Here is a 15357-nt window from a genome sequence, read left to right on the forward strand (position 1 = left end):
CAATGATATCCATGGGAACAAACATGAAGTATGATGATGAGCTATAATACAGTAGCAGTGCCTGTACTGCGCTATGACATACAATGCCATCTAGGCCTAGTGCCATATGTCACTATCTGTTAAGTCCTGGTGACTACAGTGTACTACAGTGTGCTACAGACACTACAATGACAACTATGTGTAGCTATGTATGAGGGGGTATGCTAAGACTGCAATGACTACTATGTAGACAATATTGGTCTACTTTGCAAACCTCTTTTTTCCTGATGGAAATAATGCCACATACTGCAGTAGCAGCAAGGGCTAGGGCGCCGCGAGCGGGCTTCACGTCGTTTTCCTTCAGCTGGCTCCCCTCAATTGCAGCAAGGTGGGTTGCAAATGACTTGAGTACGTATCGCGACTTGAGCGCCCCAACGCCGCAGCCGTTCTGCAGTCGATGTTAGTCAGGTACAGCGATGAAACTGCTACTTACCTCGGCATCACATCTCTCCCAAAACGCGGCCCCGTTACTTCGCACCAGTGCTCCCTTCACGAAGATGGCGATCTGTTCAGAGGACCCCTGCTTCTCCAGACTCTTCTTGACAAAAGACTTGGTGCGCGACACAAATCGCGCACGCCAGTCAACGACCGCCTGTCGTGCCTATCATTCAACGTATTTCAGCCTCGGCAGCCGAACTGACAACGAAAGAGACTCACGATTCTGTAGATCTTATCACTCCCGTTGACGTGATACTGCTCCTCGGGCCAGAACGCGTCGACAAGCCCTTGGACGATGTCGATCAAGAGATTATCTTCGGCAGGTGTCTTCCCACTTGCATACACCCAGGGTCGCTCTGTCTGCCTGAGCATCTGAAGCATGGTCGGCACGAATGTCGACTTCCAATGATGCTCTGCAAAGGAAGGTAATGACTGAACAGCGAGCGACTTCTCGTCCGAGACAACGGTCTTAGCGCGTCGCTTCTTTGTAGTAGCCGTTCCGGAGTGGCCGTCTCCCTCCTCTGTGTTCACTCCACCCACGACCCGGACCATCTGCCCACTATGGCGGTGCTGAACGACAGACGATGAAAGTGAGCCAATACCAACTGTGACGTCGGCATCGGTGAAGCCTCCAATATTCTCGAGGGAATCCTGGCGCCTCGAACGCTTCACGTTGGCGGTCCGATGAGCTGCACCGCCGAGCCGTGGAGTTGGAGTAGCGGCCTGGCCAGAGGAGCCTGCAGCAGATGAGGAGAGTCGCTGAGCAGATGGCTCGGGGGTAGAGAAGCGGCGAGCAACCACAGCTTTCCAGTCTGCTTTCAAGCCCATAGTGGGGAGGTTGAGCGAGAGTGCAGGCGCCTTAGACTTCGGCGCCGATGGACCTGATTTCTTCGCAGCGCCTGACTTAGGTTGCAACTTCGGTTTTGCGGGCTGCTTTGCGGTCAATGGCGGCTGTTTGGATCTTGTTCCGGGTGTATCACGGGGAGTTATCAGTGAGTGTGATCTGCAATCATACAAGTGTACTTACTTTGCCTTTCTCGCCGACGCCTCAAGCTCGCTAGCCCGATTCTGACGACTAGTGGACTCTCCCGCCACAGCCCGCTGCACGCCCTTCGCGTTCTCAGCCTCTCGCAAGAACTCTTGCCTCTTTTCCTTCTGTGTGAGCTTCTTCCGTGCTTTCGGTTTCGGTGGCTATGAATTACACACCATGAGTGAGCACTTCGGTACATTGACATCAAGTCTCTACCTTCGCCGGAGGTTTCTTAGCTTTCCGTTTCTGTCCTGACAGTATCCCGTCATCAACGTCAACGTCAGAATCCTCTGATGCTAGCGCGTCATCAGACTCAAGTCTGCCACGACCTTCATCTACAAAGTCGTCGTCATCCGGATCCGATCCATCTTTAATGCCGCGCCCGGATAAGACAATTGTGCCATCAGTACATGTGAGTAGCTCTCGGAGGACCACATGGTGCGTCTTCTTACCTTCATTGATCTCCTTTGCCGTCAGATTCATGGTGTTCTCTTCATCAGAGGTATTGCAAGTAGCGATCATCCCTTCCGGCACGTCCCTATCCGAGTCCACGATCACAACTAATGCGGTGGGCAACAGTCAGCGTTGTCCAAACGTCACCATCCATAATTACTTACCTTCGCTTTCATCCTCACCAGGTTCCGGCACATCGCGGCGACTGGAGACCAGCTCAGCCATCTCTACCGCCCGACGTGTCCTCAATTCCTGCTCTAGGGCCGCAAGCTTCTGGAGCTTCTGCTCTAGCTCCAGCTGACGCTTCTCTCCAGCGGCTTCCTTCCGCTTCCACTCGGCTTCCTTCTCGTCCCTTTTCCGCTGGGCTTCCTTCCGAATATCAGCCTGGCTTCGCTTGGCCAAACCAGCAGCGAGTGCGGGATGAGGGTTGTTGCTTGGGCGCGTGGAGTACCGGCGACTTGGAGGCTCGTCGGGTTCGCTGGCAGCTAGAATAGTAGGATCATCGTCAGACTGGCCGTTGTCTGGCTCAGCCATGTCCGCAGTGACGTCGTCGACAGGTGTGTCGTGCTCAAGGTCGTCATGGGATTGGCGAGCGTTCTGAACGACAGCATTTTTAGACCTGAGATTTCGACTGTTGCCAGAGATAGACATGCAAAGACGGTCAGGTGGCAGGAAAGGTGCGCAAACGCAGGTCAGTCAGTTGACGCCAGGCTGAAGAAAATCATTAGCGAAGGTCTGCCCACGTAACATTGTTTGTAACATGTTTGGTTATGTTGCTCGATCCCGTCTCTACCTTGGCATTGTAGTAGTCCATCCACGACTCACGCTCTACACCGGCCAACATGCCCCACGCTCACCAGTACTGGTGCCTGCCATGCAGGAAGCCGTTCCGATCTCGCAAAGGGTACTCACTTCATCGTACGCGTATCCATCCACGTCTACAGCGGGTCCCTCTCCGAGCAACGTATCGGTTTCACCCATACTTGAACGGTACGTCCACTATCTGTAATGCTCTTCATACCCAGATCGCTGACGAGATCACTGTACTGGAGGGCTCCCTTGCGATATACAGGGGTTGTTTCTTGCGCCCGGGGCTCCACCGCCTGAGAAGGAGCCCATCACCTTTGCACCCTTCGAGAACCGGCCTGCCTTTGAATTTGCTGACCTGATTGTGAAGAAGATGCAGACCTCTATAGGAGATATCAACGCCCTGCTGCGGACGCAGGCCGCTTACAATGCGACCCAAGGTGGAGGGGATCCGCCATTCGAGGACTCAGACGAGCTCTTCGCAACGGTCGATGCGATTCCGTATGGTAACGCACCTTGGGAAAGCTTCACCCTACAGTACACAGGCCCAGTTGACGACGACTCTCCGTCATGGAAGCGGGGAACGTTTGTCGTTCATTGCCGCAATCCAAGGACGGTCGCACACAACATATCCAGAAATGAAGAATTTGACGGGAAATTTGATACGACGCCGTATCAAGAGTATTGTGCACCCGGAGCTCCAAGATTCTCGAACGTCATGTCGGGTCTATGGGCCTATAAGCAAGCGGTACGTGCATCGTGTCTTGTAGATATGTATACTACTGATTCTAGCCGTGTAGACCAAAATCGCCGCCGACCCTGCGACGCATGGGTCAATGCTGATGCCAATCATCCTGGGGGCGGACAAGACAACGGTCTCGGTTGGGACCGGACACACAGAGTTCCACCCCGTTTACATGTCCATAGGTAATGTGGACAACTCCATGCGACGTGCTCATAAGGACGCGATCATCCCAATTGCGTTCTTAGCAATCCCAAAAGGTGTGTAGCTGAGTTGGTTATCTTGTTGAATGCTGCTAATATCTCCTGCAGCATCCCGAGAGGAGGCCGAGACGGACGAATTCCGGATCTTCCGCAAGCAACTCTATCACGCGTCCCTTGCGCAGATCATGTCGCCGCTGAAACAATACATGGAGACGCACGATGTGCTGCAATGCCCGGATGGGCACTTCCGCCGGGTAATATACGAGCTTGGCCCCTTTATTGCTGATTATCCTGAACAGGTCGTACTTTCTGGAGTCGTCCAAGGGTGGTGCCCGAAGTAAGTACTGATTACTAATTCCATTTACGGTAAGACTGATGCCGTTCAATGACGATAGATGCTTGGTTCCTCCGGAAGATCTGCATAAGGCCGGCGAACCGCGCTGCCATGAACACACTGCCCATGTCGTCGACGCGTTTGATGTCGAGACTCTGTGGACAATGTGGGGTATTGATGCAAATGTGATCGTACGTTTCAAAAGTTTGCCATTGTTCTTATTCTGACTGAACGAGCCAGCCGTTCACTGCATACTTCCCCCGCGCCGACATTCACGAGCTCCTCACACCCGACCTTCTTCACCAACTGATCAAGGGAACATTCAAGGACCATCTCGTCGATTGGGTGGAACAATACCTCTACCACGTGCACTCGAAGATAGAGGCTCGACGTCGGATGGACGACATTGATCGAAGGTAAGTACTGATGCCTATTATGGAAGTACTTCGGATGCTGACTGCCTGACAGAATCGCGGCTGCGCCTCAATTCCCTGGCCTCCGCCGGTTTCCGGAAGGCCGTAATTTCAAGCAATGGACAGGTAATGATTCGAAGGCCCTGATGAAGGTACGTTCTGGAAGGTAGCTTAGTACGTGGCTGGTCTGATTGAGTTCATGGCAGGTGTATCTATCGGCGATAGAAGGACACGTCCCTGATGAGATGGTCCGCTGCTTTGCCGCGTACCTCGACTTCTGTTACCTCGCACGACGATCAGCCCACGATGACAAGTCGTTGGCAGCCATGGAAGAGGCTCTTACCCGTTTCCACACCCATCGCGTCATCTTTGAGACGGTGGGTGTACGTCCCGAGGGCTTCTCACTTCCACGGCAGCACGCTCTTATCCACTACATCACGGGTATCCGACTGTTTGGTTCCCCAAACGGTATCTGCTCGTCGATCACCGAGTCAAAGCACATCCGCGCGGTCAAACGGCCATGGCGCGCGTCGAGCAAGAATAATCCTCTGCCGCAGATCCTCCGTACAAATCAGCGTCTGGACAAGCTCAGTGCGGCGCGCTCATGCTTCACGAGCCGTCAAATGCTCGATGGTGATGTTCTCGCAGACGCGTTGAACCTTGCTATTCTAACACTGGACGACGACCTGGACGACGACCTCAATGAGCCAGAGGATGAAGTAGTCGATATTGAGGGAGACCTCGACGGGACTGTTGAGCTGCCGAAAAGACAAGGTGAGCTCGCCATCACACTTAATCGTGATATCTTGACAAACGGCTATCGCATTCCCAGTGTACATGCGTCATGTAGAGCGTCTGGCGGCGGAGTACGACCAGCCTCATCTTCAGGAACTTGTGCGGCGCTTCCTGTTTGATCAGCTCGCTCCCGATGACGCCGAGGTCGACTCAAGTGCAGTCGACCTCTCTGAATGCCCCAAATTCGATGGGAAGATCGCTGTATACCGCACAGCATATGCGACCTTTTACGCCCCAAGCGAACTGTCAGGGACTGGTGGCATGCACCGCGAAACGATCCGCGCTAATCCGTCGTGGCGCGGTCATCCTCGTTTCGACACAATCCTCCTCAATGTTGATCCCGACGAGCCGGGACTAGACGGGCTGGCTGTTGCACGGGTGAAGGGCCTCATGGCCATAACGTATCATGGCATGCGTTACCCTTGTGCGTTGGTTGACTGGTACGAAAGGGTGGATGCCGAGCTAGACAACCCGACTGGTATGTATGTAGTCCAGCCGGAATGTGTTGATGGAGAGCAGGTGTCATCGATTGTTCACTTGGACAGTGTTTTCCGTGCTGTACACCTTACTGCTGTGTATCGAGACGCTGATATACCACTTGATTTCCATTTCTCGTATACTCTAGATGTATTTGAGTCTTTCTACGTAAACAAGTACGGTGATTACCATTTACACGAATACATAATCTAGTCTACTGTTTCCCCGTTGTCTGGTATCTGACGGCCAAATCTGAGCCCTGAGCAGACTGATTCACCTGAGCCTACTGACGTTCCTGAGCAAGATCTGTCAGACTGTCAGATGCTCAGATACTGTCCGACTCCCTGATGCAGCGTGGACAGAGTGTCACCGGGCTGCGATTGCATACCTGATATGGCAAGATAAGATCACGATCTGGAAGATCTGGATCACGATCTGTCACGCCTGTGACTGGCAACGAGGCTGCTCACTTTTAGTTGCCATAGATTGGGGATAGGCAACGCCCCCGCCAAATGGCCTTAGCGCGCGGCCAAGCGCCCGAGGACGGAAGCGGACACGATTGATGGTAGCTGGCCATCGTGCCGAGATGCCATATAATCTCTTGCAGATAGTCCAGCGATCGTCTTCATATCAGGCGCCACAGTGAGCAGCAAACGGTACCGAAAACTGTGGTCTGCAACAGCGGCTTTATTCGTAGATCTTGTACACAGTGCGTTTACGATAAGGATTCTAAGCAAAACGTTGGTTGCTGATTTTTTGTTGTGTGTCGAGAAGTAACTGATCTCGCTATATGCATGCTGAGATTGTGCATTAAATGAGAAGCAGTGAAAATTTGGCAACGAAGGTTCGACTCGTCGTATCAAAAAACGGTCATCCCGAAAGTTGGATGGGTGAAATGTTGTTGTTGCGAGACCACACAAAAGGTGCCGTTTTCGAGGTTCGCAGATCAAGCGCCCGTGTGGGATGAGGCTGCCATGTGCGTGTCCCCTGTCAGTATGCTCAACGTTGGCTATCCAATGTAGTTGGGGTACTTTTAGATTGAGTCCATGAATGTTGGTTCAACTTCTCTCATAACCGTCAGGTGCGAATTGGTGAGTTTCTTGAGTCTGAACTTCGTGGTACAGCTTACATAAGCGGCCTGTCCCCATACATCGCCCAAGCGCCGTAGTACGTGTGCCACTGGGATGCTGGATGTCTGCGCTGCAAGTAACTTATAACGCGGGCAATTGCCTTCCGACGAGGAACCCATGTTATCGTTGGCAACACGGTGAGTCATATTCACGTTACCACTGTGTGCAACTGTGTTGCCAGCACCGCATCGACGTGGACCTCGGTGTGTCACGACGGCGGTACCGTGACGGTACTCACTGCCGGCCAGTGCCATCCTTCGCAATAGCGCTGTTTCTAGGACCAGCTTGCCAGACGCACTCCACTCCAACTCTGGCGACGAAGTGATACAAGCCCAGCGCCGTGACCCGTCGCGGCCGCAAGCCTGGCACGAGTCCATCCTGCCCTTCGCATTCGTCTTGCCTCGTTTTTCGCCGGCTTCCTAGGGGTTCTCCTGCTCAGCCTCACTGATAAGTGCACACAGTGTCACAGGCGTCTGCCAGGCTGATCTTGGTCTGGCGGGCCTTCCGATGCGGGAGTGGTTGAATTTGCGGAGGGACTCGCGAGCGGAGTGTGACATGCCAGAAATTCAAGAGGCTGTGCTGGACGTGCTTGTCAAAACTGTTTCCTACTTTCAAGATCTCAAGCTCATCGACAAGGTGCGTACATTGAAGCCGCTGCGGACGCCTGCCCGGCGCATTGCTCTCGTGATCGCGTCGCGGGATCTGTGTCTGGCCTGAAGCAGAAGCAGCGCGCGTCGCGGGACATCAATATGGACATCAGTATTGACTAGGAGAACGAGGGGGACGTCTAGTACACCGGGGACAAGAAGGTTGATTCGGGCGGCGAGCTCAAACGAAACTCACCAGCACTGCTAATACTACTGGATCCTTACCACCACGGCAGCGGCAGTCTCTAGCTCTACTCGCACGACACACTCACCACGTCTCGCACCAATTGCAGTGTGGCTCCCACACCCATACATCGAACCAACCTCTGTGTTGCTGGCACCGTCTCGGACTCTCAGGCAGCCACAACTTCGCAGCTGCCCTGGCCCCCGCTCTCCGGAGCTCCCCTCCGCGCGGCCAGCACCGTTGCCGTGCTCACGCTCCCGACGCCTGCACACCCTACCAAGACTGGCCAGTCAAGAGAGGATCACAGGTACCTGGCAAGCACCGCGCGGGCATGGCACAAGGCTCGCGCTCACTGGTGGACTTGGACCGCGGAGGACGAGACAGCCGCGTCGCTCTTGCCAGTGCAGATGAGCAGCTCACTGACGTCGATGTGATCGACCTCCGCCCCGACCCCGACGAGCTCGGCTTCGAGCGTGGGCGGACCGATGTTCGTACTCCCAAAACGATGAGTTTCACAATCCCCCATTCTACCTACCGCCGGCGGATCTCTACGATCCACTTGTGACTTTGCATATATACAACAGGTTTATCTATACCTATAATTCAGAAAATCCATGTAACGTACCTCCAGCACTCATTTTATACAGTTACCACTCTTTCCCACTGCACACCGATACCTCCTAGCACTATGTACCATGCCTATCTACGATATCGCGTTCTGTGTGATCGGCACGACAACGATAAGATGAGATATTGCACTATCGCTCGTTTAGATGTCACCAGATTACACGGCCGTGATCCCGGCACAAATAGACGCTGGCCGTCCAGCTAAGGGGGGTTGCCTATCCCCACATAGATCGCGTTGCCCCTGGCGATATCGACTCGAAGGTTTGGGCGACGATGAAATTTGGGTCGACGTCTCGCACACGCTGCCCGCTCCGTGCTACGGGATCAGCGCGGACGATGATGTCGTCGGAGAGTACGATGAACATGAAGTTGACGCCGACGACAATCTTGCCAGGTCCTACGCAGATGATCAGGAGTACGAAGATGACGACAGCTCCGACGCAGAACACACGTACTCCGACCACGAAGACATTGTATACGATGCAGAAGATGGGGCATACGTGGAGGAGGGTGCGGAGTATGACGACGAGGACCCGGCGGAGGATTACCTGGACGGTGCGGACGACGACAAAGAAGACGTGGTGGAAGGAGACGGCGAGAAAGACATGGCCTTTGACGAAGACTTTGTGCTACAACTCGAAGACGATGCCGATTCAATCACCGTTCGTGACGGCGACGACGACGAGGTTGAGGTATGCGAACCCTACGCCAGCGCCGTCGATGATAGCCGTGGCCCAATGCTGGTTCGGCGACCCCGGGAATATGTACTAGATTTTGACTCCTACATGGACCACAGAGACAGGGTCCACTCGCCGAAGCGGATCGAAATAACACGCTCTCCGCCCATCAAGCATGCTGATGAGCTGGACGAGTTTATGCCTTTACAAGGCGACCTTCAATTGTCCCGTTACGTTGACTCGTCGTATACGCCGTGGGATGGGGAGCTGTACTTGGACATGGTCATGGCGAAGGTCGACGACTTGCGCGACTTGTCCGGGTTCATGCCGTATGGGCCCGGTGGGTAGTAACGGCTCGGAGAGTGATGAGGACGTCGAAAATGGCACGTACGACGATTCGGATGCGGATGCTGTCTATGAAGGGTATGATAGTGAAGGCGTCAAATAGAATGATGATAGAGAACATCCCAATAAATATAAATCCTGGAAAAGAGTGCATTACTGCGCAGATCAGATGGTCAGATGGGTTTCATAGGGTGATACGACTGCGTACCTCGCATTCACGATACATATCCAACCATCAAACTGCATTTACTAGTACTCTACTCAAGGCCTGTCGGGGGTACGAATCCTTCGAAATCCATCCGAATGCAGCGTGGCTCATGATCACCATCCGGCGTCCATGGCTGGCCTTGCGGCACCCAGCAACTCTCCTACGATCTCTCATTCAGCTCACAGCACAGTGATGAATGTACCGTACTCACTTCCACTCCGCACGCAGGATCACACTTGATCCACACCGGCCAGTCAAGCCACTCCATAAGTAAATCGAACTCGTCTCTCCACTTGGCTAAGAGTTCCTGAACGAGGGCTGCGGGCTTCTCGGCGTCGAAGGCATCCACCCATGCTTCCGTATATACTCGGCAGATCTCGTGCAGCACTTCCTCCACGGCATGATAAAGAAGGTGCTCCTGCTTCGTGAACCCTGTTCGAGGCAAGTGGTCGGTAAAGCGCACCGCGCAGTTACGCGCGATCGCGGCGAACCACTCCGGCTTCCCGATGTTTGCGCGAGGCATGTACGGTATGAGCGAGACGATAAGCTGCTTGCGCACCCTTGCCAGCTGCACGGTGACATTAGTCGCCGGCTCATGCAGTAGGTGCCGCATATACGGCAGGTGATGATCTCTGCATTTATTAACCGCTACAAGCAAGCATGTGCTAAGACGCGGCGGACGCCGGCCTGTACAGTAGTGGGCGTTAAAACGCGCCACCCAGGTCGACGTCCAGTCCGGGGCTGTACTGGTAAGAGTAATGTCTGGAGGAGTAGGTAGTAATGGGTCGTTGTCGTTCTGTGGTCTATAGTAGCGTCTATGTATCTGGTTCTGCTCGTCAATACGGGGGTGCATAGATCATAATAAATAGGCATAATTGAATAGAGAAGGAGAAATCCTGCATACTCCGCGTTCCCGGTCCCCAAAGCGCTCCTGAATGACTCGCGCGAGGCTCTGCCAATCTATTGCGCTCTTCACCGTCAGGTCCCGCGCCATGACGTCCGCGATGTCAGCGCGCCAACGGGCCATGTCCGCCTTGGAGATGTTTGCTGGTCTGTACTGGTCTCGTGTCATCGAGCGACGCGCTTCGGCGAGCGAAGTCAGCGCGGGATCAAAGAGGGAGATCAAACTCGAGGGGTCAACGCGCACGCGGGTCTCGCCTGGAAAGCGGTTGTGCCACGTCCCCGCGAAGAATGCCTGTACGTCGACAGAAGGAAGGATGCCCTTCCATCCCTTGGGGTACGAGAAGGGGGGTATGCCGAGTGTCTGACTGCTGATTTGCAAGTTTTCTGCGTCGAGACTCTCCTTCGTGAGCCCGTGGAATGTTGCGCCTGGAGTACAATGGCCACCGGGGAGTGTCGGTCCTTGTGATGGCAGCCCAGAAGGATCGTCATCCGCCCAGGGGTTGATGCTGGACATGGTAGAGACGAGTTCCAGGCCCTGCGAGAAATCGCAGTACATGATCTCACTATTCCAAAATAAAAAATCGGGCCAGGTTCAGAGTAATTAGGAGTCGGGGAACGCACAAATCAAATTCCATCCTGAGGATTCCGTCCATCCCGTACTGCTTTGCCCAGGTACATCCATCAACCAGTCTATCCAACTCGTGTTTCTCCCTCTTTCCGGGCTCCCCCCAGAAGAGAATATCCTGCGTATCGACCGTACCGCCCCTCGCATTTCCGCTGCTGCCGTCAAAGTACACGAGCTGCAGGTCGCGCGTGGTAATGTACGTCTGCAAGGTGCCGTTCATACCGAAGGCGAACAACATGGCGTGCTCGGGGTCGAACGCGATCCAGTCCATGGATGGACAGCCACCCACATGTCTCCCGTGGTGAAGCAGAGTGCCCTGCGGGATGGTCGCTCGTGCGATGGAATGCCCTAGATCTCAAAGTCAGTGACTGCGTGAGTAGCAACTGGGACTGAGGTATGTACCGATGGGATACTTGGAGTTCGGCATCATCTGCAGGAGAGACGCAAGGGACTGGAAAACGAGGTTGCCGGATGTGTCTCCGCTTGCCCGTTCGTTCCATGGACGCGATGACCATGATAGAGTAGCGTCATCGACAGACGTGAATGGCACCTGCGAAGCAAGGACACTGGCACAGGTGCTGAGAACGGCCCCAAGCAGCACTTCGGCGAATCTGGTCCAAAGCATAGTCCTGGAAATCCGTTGCCGGACTGGACAGCACTATGCAGCGAAGTCACAGCGCCGCCGCGAACACTGAGACAGGCTGATGAGTAGCGAGGTTCGCTGCGGCGTAGAGGTCAAGCAATCGGAGACAACCCATGAAACAACGACATTGATAACTGTAGACTAGGACTGCCGCAGCACCGAATGGCAGGCCCATATGGTCGACGGATGTCGAGTCATAGCGGCTACTATGGCGTAGCCGCGCGTACCGTGCCGTGAACGCGACCTGTCTCGGTCACGAGACGTGACACAACGCGTCTGTCACACCGCGTTGGACGCGTTACTACGCACGGTTTCTCCATTCGACGCGACACACTACCTCCAATCCCGCCTCGCGCTACCAATCCTCCCCTCATTCAGAAATCCGCACTCTTAAAATATGTTACATCCTCCCCTACACTACATGCCCACTTTTGCCCTGGATATACCGCCCGCCAGCGCACTCGGCAGCGCAGTCCCCAAGCCCATCAAGTCCTCATTCAGGGGTTTTAAATACGACGAACATATGGAACCTACGCACACGAAGGCAGTCTATGAGACTCCTATACCTCCATTCACGTCGACTCCAGCGCAAACCTCAGAGGTTGATAGCTCAGAAGACCATGTGCCACCCGCGGCCGGGGGCTGGGAGGATAGAACCGTTCTCGGGAAACGCAAAGCGTCCGACGATCACACGCTTCACGATCAAATTCACGATTGCACCGACTCGGAGTCGAGCTCTACCAGCCTCGACGCCTGCGAGGACTGCGAGGATTATCAATCGTGTGGCGACCTCTGGGACGCGCTCGCAGCCGCGCTCAATAGCTTCAATGACGCGTGGAATCAATCCGCGACGCGTCCGCCGTACGTGAACTTTCATGGGACGTATTCCATTGTAGCGGATCCCAAAATTCCTTTGTGGAAACGCGTCGAGCTCGTATCGAGGGATCTGCGGAGGCTCGCGAGGCTACCACATAGGTAAGTAGGTAGCTCGAGCTAATGCTGGTGACTCCAGTGATAAACAGTAATGATGTTGACTCTTGGGACCCAGCGAGATGACGGACAGTGCACGGCAACACAAAGTCGGCTGCTGGACCGAGACATACCAGTGCGACTGCAGTCGCGGCCGCAAGCTCGCACCATCCCCGCCTCCTCAAGCGCCGACACCCTCCCCTGAGTCCCCTCCGGATCCCTCCCCGACACCTTCATTTCCAATCCCCACTGCGGCGCTGACGGGCACACCAACACAAGCTTCGCAAACGTTCAAATTCAAGCTGGACATCACTCCTCCTCCTTCGCAATCACCGGCCACAACTGCAAAGCCTGTCAAGCGCACGCAGAGCACCCTCGCGAATTGGCTTGCGGGCGGGAACAAGAAAGCCCGGCCATCACCAACTGCGACTACCGCCCAAAAACTCACCGTCGCGCCGACAGCAGAACGCAGTAAGAGGTCGCTGGGATGCGGAGGGAGGCTACACATCACGGTCGAGGATGTGGACCACCCGCTGGGCTGGTTTAAGGGCCAGAAGATCGTGGTCGGTTTGGAGCATCCCAGTGGGCGATGAGCGGCGTAACGCCGTCGCATGGCCGCCATGCACGCCGCTGCCGCAGCTCGATCGAAGATTTACCTGCCCTGACAGTGGCACTCGACCACACGCACATCGCCGCTACTATGATGCTTCCAGTCATTCTTGACGATGACGTTGACAGGATAGATGCTTGCTTGTCTGTATTCCGCGCTCTCGTTTCTCGCGCTACCATCTGCTATACTAAACAGAGATATATGAATGCGGACCCAGTAGCATGAGATCCACAGAGCTCAGTGAAGGTTGGACACATCACCCGCAGCATCAATACAACGAGATAGATATGGGATCCGACACGTTACATTATGCAGCGGCCGCGACCGGTGGTACAGTGAACTTCATGCACAGCTCGTCGAACTGCTCCGACTTGCGTGCGAGATCGAGGACCATGGGGTGACCCGGGTGTTCCGTAATGAGTTGGCTATGAACGACACAGGAACGAGTCAGCGACACATTGAAGTCGATACTGACAGGCAACTCCACGGCGTTAAGGCCCCGACGCATGAACGGAATATGGTCTCAATGTTCCGATCAATGTCGTACCACCCTCAGCCGCATCGAGAGCGAACCAGACCGAGGGAGGGAACCTGAAGTTCAACGGCAGAGAAGCGGATCACTGAAGTGGATGTCTGACATCCCACGCCCGTGGGCTTCTCATGCAACAGGGGCCTAACAGATGAGAGAGAGAAGATGAACTTACGTCCACAATTGTTCTGCTTCGTTCGATTTTGACTGATTCAGACCAGCAGCAACCGTCATTGCACCGAGTGTCTCCGCGTCGGGCTTGCCACCGCGCTGCAACACTGCCTCCTCAAAGTCGGACTTCGCGCCTGTGACCGAGCCGCGCAGGAGCCTTGTCACACCGCGCGCGGTGAGGAGGTGCGGGGACGTGAGGGACGGGTTGCCGAGCTGCTCGTCGTAGAACGAGTTGCAGTCCTGGTAGCCGTCCTTGCCGGTGACCATGCCGATGAACGCCTCGATGAACTGCACGAGCATGTCGTCGCCCGCCCACCTCTTCGCGCGCTCGAACTCCTTCCGCGCGAGGTCGGGCCGGTTGATCGAGAGGTATATTTGCACCGTGAGCGCGACGCTGGCGGGGACGGCCGCCTGTGAGTCACGCCGCGCACAGCATGGGTGGATGGGTGGACTCACGCTTCGAGGTTGTCCGTGTTCGTGCCGACGCCGAGGGTCTCTAGGGCCTCCTCGACCTCGTTCGCGAGCGCGAAGGCGGTGCCCGCGAGCACACGCACGACGCCCTTCTCCTTGGGCGTCGCATCCGCGTCCTCGCCCTCGATCTCGACGCACAGGTCGCGCAATTCCTCGAGTGACGCCTCCCTGTCCTCCGGGCTCGTAGCGCCGGTGTAGCGTGCCAAGGCAGAGACAGCCCGCAGAGAGACGTCCTCCGCGTCTGCGGGGACGAGGTCGAGCACAGGTTTGGGGTCGTCCAGAGCGATGTAGGCCCGGGCCTTGTACACGAGCGTTGGTGTGTAGTCAGGCGAGTTCGGGTCGGGCAACGTCAGGTCGACGAGCGACTTGTACGCACCTGGAGCGCGACATTGTTCAGTACTTGTTCGCTAGCCTCCCAAGTCCCTGTCACTCACCGAGGAGGAATTGTTGCTTAACGTAGAAGAGTTCCGAAGAGTCCATGGTCAGAGAGATGAGTCAAGAGGTGCGTCAGCGGTCGCTCGGGTATTAGTTCGCAATCTAGTCAAAGTCCAGTAGAATCTGGCGCCTGGTCGCGCACAGCTCAGCGTCAGCGCGCGCTCGGCCACGGTAACATTTCCTTATTTGGCAAAGCACGAATGCAGCGCGGACGCTCCTCGTCGGCGTCGGACACGAAGACACGACATCCTGCTCATGCTAGCATCCACGGACACGCGCCACACGCGACTACCTGCGAGGGCACCTTCGATGCTCGATGTCGCCGCTATCACAACCTAACCATTAAGAATAGCAGCCCTCCTCGGTTTACTCGACGGCCGGATGGTCAGGCGCGCCGGAGATGGCACCAAAGACGGTGGGGAGAAGCGATCGACTGGCCTGGTCTGGGGACG

General features: G+C 55.3%; 6 protein-coding genes across 6 annotated transcripts; 3 read left to right on the plus strand and 3 right to left on the minus strand.

Annotated features, from left to right (window-relative positions):
• Positions 1-96: 96 nt before the first annotated feature.
• Positions 97-2611, minus strand: C8Q71DRAFT_721618 (uncharacterized protein; the record flags this gene model as incomplete). Its single annotated transcript, XM_047921469.1, has 8 exons — positions 97-153; positions 287-427; positions 473-640; positions 697-1438; positions 1505-1668; positions 1724-1842; positions 1960-2067; positions 2125-2611. The coding sequence occupies 8 exons, from the start codon at positions 2609-2611 to the stop codon at positions 97-99; spliced, it is 1986 nt and encodes a 661-aa protein (XP_047781437.1).
• Positions 2612-2802: 191 nt separating this feature from the next.
• Positions 2803-5944, plus strand: C8Q71DRAFT_795095 (uncharacterized protein; the record flags this gene model as incomplete). Its single annotated transcript, XM_047925589.1, has 9 exons — positions 2803-2950; positions 3013-3515; positions 3568-3769; positions 3821-4049; positions 4108-4237; positions 4287-4462; positions 4515-4611; positions 4666-5233; positions 5310-5944. The coding sequence occupies 9 exons, from the start codon at positions 2803-2805 to the stop codon at positions 5942-5944; spliced, it is 2688 nt and encodes an 895-aa protein (XP_047781438.1).
• A 2417-nt stretch (positions 5945-8361) lies between these two features.
• C8Q71DRAFT_462338 (uncharacterized protein) lies at positions 8362-9621 on the plus strand. Its single transcript, XM_047918694.1, has one exon. It carries the CDS (start codon positions 8466-8468, stop codon positions 9342-9344), a length of 879 nt encoding a protein of 292 aa, XP_047781439.1. The 5' UTR covers positions 8362-8465; the 3' UTR covers positions 9345-9621.
• C8Q71DRAFT_855099 (uncharacterized protein) lies at positions 9599-11702 on the minus strand (the record flags this gene model as incomplete). Its single annotated transcript, XM_047927144.1, has 5 exons — positions 9599-9709; positions 9761-10117; positions 10454-11015; positions 11074-11425; positions 11480-11702. The coding sequence occupies 5 exons, from the start codon at positions 11700-11702 to the stop codon at positions 9599-9601; spliced, it is 1605 nt and encodes a 534-aa protein (XP_047781440.1).
• A 439-nt stretch (positions 11703-12141) lies between these two features.
• Positions 12142-13282, plus strand: C8Q71DRAFT_855100 (uncharacterized protein; the record flags this gene model as incomplete). The annotated part of the gene is made up of 2 exons (XM_047927145.1): positions 12142-12695; positions 12769-13282. 2 exons carry the CDS (start codon positions 12142-12144, stop codon positions 13280-13282), a joined length of 1068 nt encoding a protein of 355 aa, XP_047781441.1.
• Positions 13283-13701: 419 nt separating this feature from the next.
• C8Q71DRAFT_744201 (coatomer epsilon subunit-domain-containing protein) lies at positions 13702-15123 on the minus strand. The gene is made up of 3 exons (XM_047922926.1): positions 14905-15123; positions 14456-14846; positions 13702-14393 (listed from the first exon to the last, which is right to left on the minus strand). The coding sequence occupies exons 1-3, from the start codon at positions 14948-14950 to the stop codon at positions 14000-14002; spliced, it is 831 nt and encodes a 276-aa protein (XP_047781442.1). The 5' UTR covers positions 14951-15123; the 3' UTR covers positions 13702-13999.
• Between the last annotated feature and the right edge of the window lie 234 nt (positions 15124-15357).

This window comes from Rhodofomes roseus, assembly GCF_022264815.1.
Source record: "Rhodofomes roseus strain CIRM-BRFM 1785 chromosome Unknown C8Q71scaffold_5, whole genome shotgun sequence".
NCBI classification, from domain to species: domain Eukaryota; kingdom Fungi; phylum Basidiomycota; class Agaricomycetes; order Polyporales; family Fomitopsidaceae; genus Rhodofomes; species Rhodofomes roseus.